Genomic DNA, 11,962 nt, shown 5'->3' with positions numbered 1-11,962 from the left:
CTTGCAAGTTTTGAGACTGGAGCCGCTTCAGAAATGGATGATATTTCTCACATGGTGACAACAACATCAAAACTAACAGAACTCCATATCAATACCCTTGGCTCTGTTCGATACGAATGTAACGACGACAGGGAGGTTATAGAGAACTGAGCTGCTATCATTGCCAATTGAGAACATGAAATGTTTATGTGATAAATTGATAAAAAGGGAGATATCTTAGGAAATTCAATGCATTCTAAATTATCTCGCTGTTATCCTTGATAGCCATCTTTTCGATAGCGAGGATTATGACAAAGCAGATGCTTGCGTGTGAACGAAAGCCCCCGATCTATTGACGTGAACTCGTCCATGCTTCATGTGTGCCCAAAGAAAACAATAGACACTATACACTTGCTATACAGCCAGTGAAGTATTGGCTGGTAAAATCACAAGCCAGAAATTGTTCATGACACAAAATTTCAAAGCCAAACTGTTCTATGCGAGTATCTCGCTGCGGCTCACTTCTCTGGAAACCTCCTTGTCAAGAAAGACCCCGTTATCCTGGTATCTCTATCCGACGATAAATGATGGTGACAGTTCACAAACTTTTTCAAACTATTTTGGATGGCGGCAAATATTCTCTTCATGGTACAATTGTATACTTTACGTATACATTTTTGCACTGTCTCTGTGGCTGGATCAGGGAAGCATATTGTGTACTCTTGCGACGTCACGTATCTCATCTTCTGACCAAATTCAATTGAATTATTTCCGTCGAACAAAAGGCGATACATAATGGGAGAATTAAAAATTCGATCACTCAAAGCAAAATTTTCACGATATCGGAGCTCTTTAGACTGTAAAGTGAAACTTCAGATCGAAAAGAATGATTCTTGCCATTATCTGAATTCTTGCCATTATCTGAAAACCCAGCACCAGCCTTGTTTGCAACAATGACAATGTCTTGAAATCAGCATACCACAAACTATCGTCTGTCAGAGATAACAGATAACCATGTTTAACTATCAGTGTGGAGACAGTATTATCTTGAAAATACGGAAAATTAGATAAACTGCTTTTACATGAATTAGACACAACAATGAATCAAGTCTTCTACGTGAGATTCGGTTTGATAAAGATAGACAAAAGAGCAGTTTCAAAATCTACGCCAAGCAATAGGAGTTGAGTGTCAACTCGCTCTGTTAATATTGTAGGGAGCCAATGAGGAATTATGAATTGCAAATGAATGTCATATACACCACTCGAATGTAACATGCAATTTGTATTTGAGTTAGTGACAATTATGTGATGACATGGTTGAATGTCAGGCTTCTTTCCCTTCTAACCTCTTTCACTAAGCACCAAGCACACGATAAAGCTATTGTGCTTGAATATTGAAGATCATGTAAGTGTTAAAATGAAAACGCGATCGATGCAACCGTAATGGATCAGGCATCACTATTCCCGGTAAGAACTTGCCTTTGTACGATCCTAGGGACTATGACAAATGGTGCTAGAGGGATGTAGAGCTATAATAGACAAAATAAGCTAGCGTGGAAAAATATTTTTGATCGGAAAAAATTCGAACGAGAAGAACATTATAGCATATTTACACGTAGCTATCTATCTTAGACAAAATGTCTGCTTACAATAACATCTTTGTTGTGACAAACGACTGCATTTGAACCAACGTTCGTGAAAAAAAACACAAAAGCACAAATGGAGGGGCAAAATCACATTATAATGTGAAAGTCTGATCATATGATCTACGTATGGAAAGAATTCTGCCTTTGAATTAAGACAGTGTGATTAAGTTGTGTGGTTTTTTTTTTTTTTTTTTGGGGGGGGGTTGTTTGTAAAGACTTATGATATTGGGGATTCATGTGCAAACACTTGTGTGACGTAGCTAAGTGTGTATTTTTCTTCCTCTAGATTACCCATTTACCTATACAAAACTAGCTCTGACGCAGGCAGCAGCCACTCGAGGTGAACGCTATGTGTTGGAATTCACTCTCAGTAATGATGACAGTATATGCATTCTTTATTTAATTATTGTACTTTTTATCTTTCAGATTAGCTGAGATCATTGTATCTATATGTTCATTTGGATCTTATGACAGCTAAACTTACAGTAGATAGTGTCGCATTGCTTATGCTGTGTCATTCGTTCCTTTTCTATATTTCTTCGATTCTTTTCCCTTCTCGCACAAAAGTATGCTCTTTTTAAGATAAACTATACTGTTATCATCTGTAAATGCAAAATGTGTGTCACGTGGTGTCCATTAAAGCGCTCGATATATGTCTACAGTGTATGTACCTTGCGTTTCTGTCCAATACTGCCTTACTGCATTTTAGTGACGAATTCAAACGGACTTTGTAACTGGTGTCATCTTACTAAGCTGCTTGATCATTGTTAAAAAAAGGAGAGAGAAAAGTGTCGAATACAGTCTTCCTTTCGTAATACTAGTATGGTTAAAAAAAAAAATCTGTTCACGCAGATTGTTTTTTTCAAGCGTAACTCTCTCGGGGAAAAGATAAGTAAAACAGAACCAAAGACTCGAGACGGTTTTACTGTTTCCAACGGATATGTTGATGTCGTGTGGAGAATGATATTCGACCATACTAGAAGCTACACCAACCCCGCAATCATTTCAGAACGGCAAACACGTACAGTGTTGAAGTGTTTCGATCGGGAAAGTGAGATTTCCAGAAAATCGTTTCAGAAATAGTTTGTACGGGTCGATGTACTTTGGGTATGTTACAAAATTACATTTAGCGGTCATCAAATCAACGTCTAGTAGTATTCCAACCTTAAACTTAAGATCAATTCAGATTTTGACATGAGATAGCGTGTTCTTCTTTTAAAATTCTTATTATGTGTGCCTCCTATCATTCAACGTTGTACTGTCGATGTCAGCGTCTTCACTAGTCTTTGTTTTGTGTGCAGATTTGGTAGTGCTTTTTTCTCCTGCGCATCATGCACGAAATTCTGGCATTCCAACCACATAATTATCATTCATCTTTATGAGTACTGACAAAGGAATCTTAAACCAGACGGGCACTGGATTTTATCTCCTTACAATTCATGTTTATCGCTTAACCTAACACTAATCTTAATTTTCTTTAAAATGGTGAATGCACTCATGATCATACTGATGCAGCATCAGTGTCAGATAATATATTTAGAAGACAAAATAAACAATAGTTGGCTCGTATAGCATCAATCCCCGTCCATGTCAAGTTTGTATGCGTAGCTTGTAGACTTGACCAACCGTATTAACGTACAAAATGTATCGAGGCGACTATAAAACCAAATTTCAGGAACTAACGATATCCCACGTTGAAGCTCGGTGTCAGTTTACGATTCCTTTGTCATCATCGTTTGCAACCTACGAAATTATTTGTGGTCAAAGTGCTAACATGAAATTTCTTATCTCTGTCCTACCCTTTGTGGCAACCTTTGTTGCAACCAAAGTTTTGCGTGGTAGAGGGTCTGGCCACTTCACTGATGGACGAGTTTCCCAAGTCGGGATTCCGTCAGCACCGAGCCAAGTTTCTGGCCGTCTTCTGCCTGGCCGATTTCCTGCTTGGTCTGCTCTGCGTCACCGAGGTAAAGACTTCTCGAATTCTTTCTCATTCATTGTATGAAAGCACCAACCAATCAACTTGTTTATTACTGTTACATTTTTGAAGTCATACCATCATATTGCAGCCATTATGAATTGGTTGTATTAGTGTTATCATTCTACACAATGATTAATTTCACTCTCACCACACCCCCACACACAGGGAGGCATGTACTTCTTCCAGCTAATGGATCTGTACGGCGCCAGCGGGATTCCCCTACTCTGGGTCGCCTTCTGGGAGTGCGTGTCCGTCTCCTATGGCTACGGCATCAAAAAGTTCTACAGGAGAATCACTGACAGTATTGGATTTACACCCGGCTGGTACTGGCCGCTCTCCTGGGCTGCGCTCACTCCTGCTATCAGCATGGCAAGTTGTTGCGCTTGTTGGTTCCTCTCAGCCATTCCAACAATCACTTTTCACCTGTGTGTGTCCTTTAATGTTGAATGTTTTCAACTTTAATCTCTTGTCCGTAAAGGCATGTTTGGCGCGTTGTATTGTTGTTCCCGTAGTTTATCGTTCATTGATACAAATTCGCATCAATCGGGTTAATAAACGGAATGAGAGCACACTTGTAGGCAACATGTGTATACTTTGTTGTATTTCTAAAACTTGATAGATTGTACAAATCACAACACACCCATTTTAGAAGGGGGAGGGGGCAAACATACACTAAACACATTGGGATGTACGAAACTTGATCTTTGTAACGCTTCTCTATCTGGTAAATGTTGTCTTGATTAAACATTACATCAAAATCATACTTCCAATACAAACAGCAAACGATCATACCAGCTGACAGCAGATAATAGCCTGGGAATATAGTCCAGTGCATAGCGGCCACCTGTATTAAATGACCGAGACTACAATGTACATCGACGGCCGCGTGAGTTTCCGCCACTGCGAAAACGTATGCAAAAATTGCCATACATAACAGACATTTAATGCGGCCAGTGGCCACCAATCGTACTTCCTTTATCAGTTTCTGACTTGACATAGCAGTCGGGACATTTCGTTGCCAGCATAATGCACACAATAAAACTACTTACTACGGAAATACGGGCCAACAAAAGCGTCTAAAGGGACCACGCTTTGCAATAGGAACACTCTTCGGAAAGCTTCATGAAATGTTAACGTTAAATGTTACCGTTACATTTTGGCAGACATTAGAAATCTGTTGTTGTGAATTGATACAGGTATAGTGGAAACGACATCTAGTGAAATTTACATACTTGCACTTGTACACAATGTAGTTTAAAGCGCCTGTGCACAACATACTAACGATTTTTTAGTGAGTCTGTTGGTTTTGACTCTGCAAGCAAAGGTCATCTCTCTACAAAGACCATCTCTCTACAAAGACCACTGTGCGGGTTTCCTCCAGCGGTCTTTCTGTGCACATCTGACTATCATTATTTGATTCCACATCAAGTACAGACCCCCATTCATTACAGATCGATATACATGCTAACTGCCGTGCATACCCCTGACCATCACTCCCTCCTTCCCTTCTCCCGTTACAGGGCATCTTTCTGTTCAGCTTGATCGACTACCAGTCGGCCAAGTATGGCGAGGACTATTATTACCCCATCTGGGGTGAGATTATGGGTTGGATGATGGCCATCTGTTCCATGCAGTGGATTCCAATCTACGCCATTTATCTTCTCCTCACCACGCCCGGCTCCTTCAAAGAGGTAAGCAGCACAGACCATTCACGTTTTAACAGGGCAAAAAGCAGTGCATTTGGTTTTGGATTCATTCTTTGACCTTTAAACCCTGAATGCATGTCCTCCGAACGTAGAGTGGTTTCAGGTCATCCCAGTTTTCACCAAGTACATGTATTATTGTAGTACATGTGTGATGCTCTAACCTACCATGCACTGATACCATCATTCCACTACCTAGTTTTGTGAAATGATCAGGCATCTTGGGATCGGCATCTCAGAGTGTTGTTGATAGTTATAACGGTAAATGGCAGATGGTGATGACACTGCACCGTAAGCCCTCCTCACAGTGCGCGACTTTTGACTAGCCATAACTCGCGACGCCTTTCAACGCAACACTGAGCGATATCGCACGCTCTCGCTGTCCGTTGCATGATGCTCAAGAGTCGCTGGCTGTTGTATCGCAGATCTCCTCGCACTGTGCGCCATCTGACAATCTTCTTCGATGCGACATCGTATCGCAAGAAATCGCTCAGTGTTAGGCGGGCTTTAGACGCAGTCGTTAGATCAGATTAAGGGCATGAGCAATAGACTTTCTAGGTCATGAAAGATATAAATTTCAAAGAACTTATTTGGTTTCAAAGAATGAAATGAAATGGTGATTTTGATTTATATGATTTATTTTGCATTATAACAGCGATGTTCCATCATCACAACACCGCGTATCACCCCACCCGACCCCGATGACGACAACCACACGCTATCCGTGGAGGGTAACGGCAGCGACGGTTCCGACTCCATCAAAAACAACACCTCAATGCCACCAAACTACGACACCGCCGTGGGCGAGACAGACCTGGAGAAGGATGGCAAGGCGAGCTTTGACGTCCACAGCGAGTACGTCAACCTAGGCTTTAAGAAGTGAGGAGGCTGCCGATAATCGAAACCTAGCGAAAGCAGCAGCGCACTTCTAACTGTGACTTGAACATTTCCCAAGATTTGATCACCATCCTTAGACCGAATCATATCGAGTGCTATTATCGTCATCTTCGTTGGCGGCAGCAGGCAGCAGCAGGCAGCAGCAGCGGCGGCAGCAGTATAACGCCGCCGCCTAGCGATGGCCGAGGCTGGGAGGACCCGAGGGAGGGAAGCTTGAGATGTTCTGGCGCCAGTGTCTGTAGCAAGCTTTCTGGCTCCGATGTGGAACTACAGGGTGCTGTGGATTGATTTATACCCTGCTTGCTACTCCCTTCTCGGTCCGTGTAACCACCACGCCGCCGGCGGCTTTCCAACGGGATCTATGGGGCCAGGATCACTGATTGAGACCTCTTCATAGATTACCATTACTATGAGTATCATTCGTCAGCAAAACGTATTGTAACTTCCGTGACGAGTCTTGTATTGAAAATTAGATCAATATCTAAAGATAAGGGAGCATTACAAATTCTAACGGTGCTTACCACTTTTCACTAATAAAACCAAAAAGACATGGCATCGATGTTAATTGATGACTTGCGATTGCGCCAAGCATGACTTCGACGATCGCGCGACGCTGTTCGTGAAGTCGTTACAATCAGTTTTCCTCGTGACAGTGCACGAAGGTGGATGCTGCTTCAGTCTGAGCGTCGAGATCAATCTTAGAACCCAATCTTCTTCCGATCATATCAGTGACGGGCTAGGCCGTGAAAATATACCAGAAACCAAAACGCTCCAATTTGCGCAACGAATCTAGTCGCTATATAACTAGCTTCTCCCTATCAATTCCACTTTTTTTCCTTTTCTTTAGAAAAGCATCGATCAACAAAGTTCTCTATCATTTTTTATATAGAATAATTCACAAGACAGACAAAAATAGCTTTTACTCTGCCAATTTCGTTGATCTGCGAGCAGTATCCGTATCTACAATGTAGACACTTCGTCACAATACTCACGATCCAGAAAAGAGTTAGAAAAAAATGAATACACTGGAAAAAATTACTTAACTCTACTTTTAGGAAAATGTCACAACCGGTTTGTGATAATTACAGCTGTGAAACTTTCAATCTGCATTTCACTTCTATTTTTCTTACTTCAGATAATGCTTATCGGCATATCAGATGCCTTCGTCGTATATCCTTGTTCTCTGATTTTTCTTTTCTTTCTAACATGGCCTTCGCACAAAGTATGTCCGAAGCATTATTGTCCAATCCCTTCTGCCTTAATTCTCAGTTGATGTTCATCGAAAAGACAGATGCTATGTTAGATTACTAGTCACAAGTGCTGCTATTCCAGGACGATGATTTACAAATTCCCTGCCACAGGAGCACTCTCCACCCATTCAATCTCAGGAAAATCGTTTTTACAATGTTAGATTGGGAATCATCGAGAACTTTTATTGAAATGTGTTCTGTGTTACTTTATAGACAAGCCGCGTATTTTTGTTCTTCTTGAGCATGTATTAATATGTAAGTAAGTCAACAAGAGATCTTTATTTGTTACCCGTGTATATTGTATCTTGTAGATATTGTAAAAACAGGATAATACTCATGCAAAAATTGCGTATGTCGGCGCTGCTTCACTCATTACACATTGTATGACGCATTATGCATATTCTCTGCGCTTACCCTTTCCTGTTGAAGCGACAATTTTTCATGACTGAGAACATTCAAATGAACACAATGATTGTAACCTGTCGTAGATGCTTTGGGCAAATGTATGGAGAAGATATTTGATATCACATTCATTCGGTGAAATTTTTGATGACTCTCAAAATGTCCTCGACTTGAGCAGTGGGAAATGACAGTATTCTTTGGATTGCTTCCAAAATTCTTTGATTGCTGAGGCGGTCTTCTTGTCACCCTAAGATACAATTTCTATTATATGTAATCAAGTAAATGTACCTTTTTGACCGTGAACTGAGCACTGTGGTAAATCAAACATCGGGTATTTTGGTCGATATGTGACTTTTGACGGCCAGAATCGGCGCTTCAAAATTTAGAGGTACTGCGGTCAAATAATCAAGATTTTTTTTTTTTAAATCATCTGATATTAGATCCTTTCGTTCGATGAGCTGAATCAAACTCTGTTACTAAACCTTTTCATTGTGAGAAATATTTTGAGCTGCCAAACGCTACGCCTGTACTATCATTCCTACTGCCTGCTTGTAATTGTCTGATCATTTGACCCAAAGAAATTGATCTTCCTTGAAGAAGTATTGCAAATGAACGTGCTTATTCAACTTGACTTTACATATCATTCCAGTAAGATTATGTAATTCAATCGATTTTTAGATATTCATAAGTATAATCAAGTGGTAACGATTGAGGCAAGCTCGACGCGCTTCAAACTTAAGCCTGCCGCACACGATACAACTCACGACTGACAGACTTGGATCTGAAATAAACAAGCGTGTTTATTCTGGAGCTATTGTGATTTATTTCGGATCCAAAGTCTGTCAGTCGTATAGTCGTGAGTTGTATAGTGTACGGCGGACTTAAGCGGCGGAAAGGTGAAAACATTTTAAATGTTTTCGTATTGATAAAATATAGAAGAAATCAGTAACATATTCGGTTTAGGATTCATGATAATGCGCAGAAACATTATGAGAATGTTCCCGATTTGTGTTGACTGTGTAGTTGTATGTGGCCGACTTTTTGCCTTGCTAGTATTATAAGGCTGAGTTTACGTAATTTTTATTTCGTTTATCAGTGAACTGCCTTCAAGAGACACATCGCAAGTTTGATGATATCATGTGCTGCGCCTTTAGCACTCTGGTTGACCTTCAAACCGCGAAATAAATTGTCCCCCTTGATTGTCCGATACTAAAGTTCCACACTACGGTCCACAGATTTCCTTTCCTTAAAGGAGAGTTCCAGACCAGTGAAAACTTAGTCTGAATTGAAAGAGTAAAATTTTATCAAGCACAACAGTGACAAATTTTGATCAAAACCTGATAAAAATTAGGAAAGTTATGAAATTGTGAAGATTTGCTAATTCTTGCAGAATATGCAAAATAAAGGAGCTGATGATGTCATCACCTCACTATTTTCTATTGGTTGTGAATTAAAAAAAAAAAAAAGAAAATCTGACAGTTCAATTTATCTAGTATAAAAGTGTATAACATAACGTTATCCCTCGCTGATTAACTTCAAAATAATGATCAGTCAGATATATTAGGATTTGAGACTGGGTCATAATTGCGTTCGAAAAACAAAAACAAAAACGGAAATTTCAAGAATCTGTCAAGATTTTTTTTTTCTAGAAAACTACTTGTATGTGGCAAGTTGTGTCATCATTAACTCACTCACTTGCATATTCATATCGACTGTCGAACAACTATGTTGTGAAAATTATCGAAGCTTTGATTTCAGAACTTTTTAATTCTTATACGGTTCTGATCGAACCTTGACTGTTGTGCTTGTAAAAATTTTACTTTCTTTCCAGACTAACTTAACTGGTCTGAACTATCTCGAAGAGGAATGGCATTGTGCCATTTACCTTTATATTATAATGAATGTCCTGATCACTATCGAGTTGTTTAATTGGACTGGAGGGATATTTCCCACGTATGATACACTGTGGAGGTGCAGTTCATTTAAAACGTGTCGGTTGATAAGCCCATGACATTATCGGTATAGGCTGCTGCTGTATGTACTGAACTGTGCACAAACAACTGTAGTGTCCTTCGTTTTGTACTGTGTTTAAACTATTATGTTAATGTCGAAGTAGAAATTTAAGGAGAATTTTGTTTTTGTTGTACAGGTCTTCATTTTTCACGTCGTGAAGCCCTCGCTTCTTGCGACTCCCAAAGAAACTTGAGGCTGCATGAAGTTTGGACGAGATTTTAAAAAAAGTAAAAAACGGAAAAGAAAACATTTTGATACGTCCTGCCATGCTGTACATGTATTTGTGGCTTGGGATGATATTCTCGAAAGTGGACTAAAGTTACCCCGAATAAAGGCGTGAGTCGGTGCAGTCGATCATGTAATGTCCATTCCTTTTTCCACGTGTAACAAATTCTTGTCGTACAATGTATTGTACTTTCTAGAAACACTTCCATTTAAAAAGAAAAAATTAATAAATACAGCCATTAAAAAAGAGTTTCTCGCCGGTATGCCCGTGAGATGTAAAAAAGACCGTAAGACCGAAACTGGGTTCAATTATTAGTCCACTTTGGAGATTGGGGCTAAACTTAATTCAAATGTGTCTCTCAAGTTGTTGTTTTTTTCCGCTGCAAGTCTCCAATACGACACTGACAAAAGACAATTTCGATAAAATAATTTCAATATTAGTATATTACCGGTTTGCAAACACAATGCAATGTATGTATATATACGATATCAGCGTGAGATATATTTTGATGTGTGAATCAAACATGCGAGATATATCTATATTCAATGTATATCTATTAAGTCACCTGCAGCTTACTGGGCGAGGATTGTCTCATTTCAGCCGTGTTGACAACATGGCCCTCATTTGCTAGGCAGTTTGTTTTGTTCAAAATCATCATGCTGCTACCTATTTTAATAGGGTTCATTAAAAAAAAAATACTAAAGAAGCATTTATGGTTTTACATGAACGCAACAGTGGCTGGCAATCAGATTTCACTGTAATAAAAGCAGCTGTGCATGATAATATGTTGTTGCTGGTACCACCAAATTATACTTGGGGGGTTTCCATGAACATGTTAATACTATAATATCCGAACCGAGCTGTCTGCCTCTATCTCTATTATGGAAAATGAATTTAATTTCTGGTGGAGATCACCTATCAATTGGGCACTATTTTCTGTATGTTTGATTTTATCATTCTTTTTCTCTATCTTCATTCTCCCTTCCCCATCTCTTCTTTCTTCCTCCGTTTCATGTCTGTGTATGACATAATTGTGTTTCTTTAAATCTGTCCATGAAACATTTAATTGAATACATGTATGCTGTCTCTTTGATTCTCATTGAACAAATTTTTAAAAGATTTTTTTTTCTATAAATAACTGTATATGGTAAGGAATGCAATAAAACACTTTCTTCCATTTAACACATAAGAGTGCCTGCATGTTTTTTGTTGTAGTTGTTGTTGGTGGTGGTGTTTTTGTTTTTTGTTTTTGCAATTAACATGTAATACCATGTCATTAATCAAGTATTCCTGACCACGAACTTGTTAACTGCACATCTCTTTTCTACCGTTAAAAGGATATGTGTGTTTTTGTGTTAGAGAGAGAAAAAAAGACAAAGAAAGAAAGAAGGAGAAACTGAACGCTGACACCATTCAGATTATTCTATTTTGTTGCTGCTTTACAGGCAAACACAATGAAAAAACAAGGAAAAGTAGAAATTACGCGGTGCGTAAAATATGTCCCCGCCGGAAGTAGCATTTAGTAGCAAAATGTACAATATCGGTAAAAAATCAAGGTCAAAGGTCAAAGAAGTCAAAGGTCAAAATTCTGTGTAGAAGTTTTGAAGCCCTCACCTAGTGCCATCACAAAAAGCAAACGGAATCGAAATCGGGTTAGAAATGGCAAAGGAGTAGCATTTTGTAGCCAATGTACAATATCGGTCAAAAATCAAGGTCAAAGGTCAAAGAAGTCAAAGGTCAAAATTCTGTGTAGAAGTTTTGAAGCCCTCACCTAGTGCCATCACATAAAGCAAACGGAATCGAAATCGGGTTAGAAATGGCGAAGGAGTAGCATTTTGTAGCCAATGTACAATATAGGTCAAAAATCA

General features: G+C 39.3%; 1 protein-coding gene across 1 annotated transcript in view; it reads left to right on the top strand.

Moving 5' to 3' along the window:
* Positions 1-11,435, top strand: part of LOC139732445 (sodium- and chloride-dependent GABA transporter 1-like) — a 34,923-nt gene extending 23,488 nt beyond the window's left edge. The window contains exons 9-12 of the mRNA XM_071643303.1: positions 3,455-3,589; positions 3,769-3,972; positions 5,124-5,294; positions 5,962-11,435. Of these exons, the coding sequence (XP_071499404.1) occupies positions 3,455-3,589; positions 3,769-3,972; positions 5,124-5,294; positions 5,962-6,189 (738 nt within the window). The 3' untranslated portion in view covers positions 6,190-11,435. The remainder of the gene's footprint in view (positions 1-3,454; positions 3,590-3,768; positions 3,973-5,123; positions 5,295-5,961) is intronic.
* The last annotated feature ends 527 nt before the right edge of the window (positions 11,436-11,962 follow it).

This window comes from Diadema antillarum, unplaced genomic scaffold (assembly GCF_040938485.1).
Source record: "Diadema antillarum isolate AM-2024a unplaced genomic scaffold, OU_Dant_1.0 seq00000423_RagTag, whole genome shotgun sequence".
NCBI classification, from domain to species: domain Eukaryota; kingdom Metazoa; phylum Echinodermata; class Echinoidea; order Diadematoida; family Diadematidae; genus Diadema; species Diadema antillarum.
The sequence above is the reverse complement of the archived record's forward strand: the minus strand, read 5'-3'. Positions and strand labels throughout refer to the sequence as shown.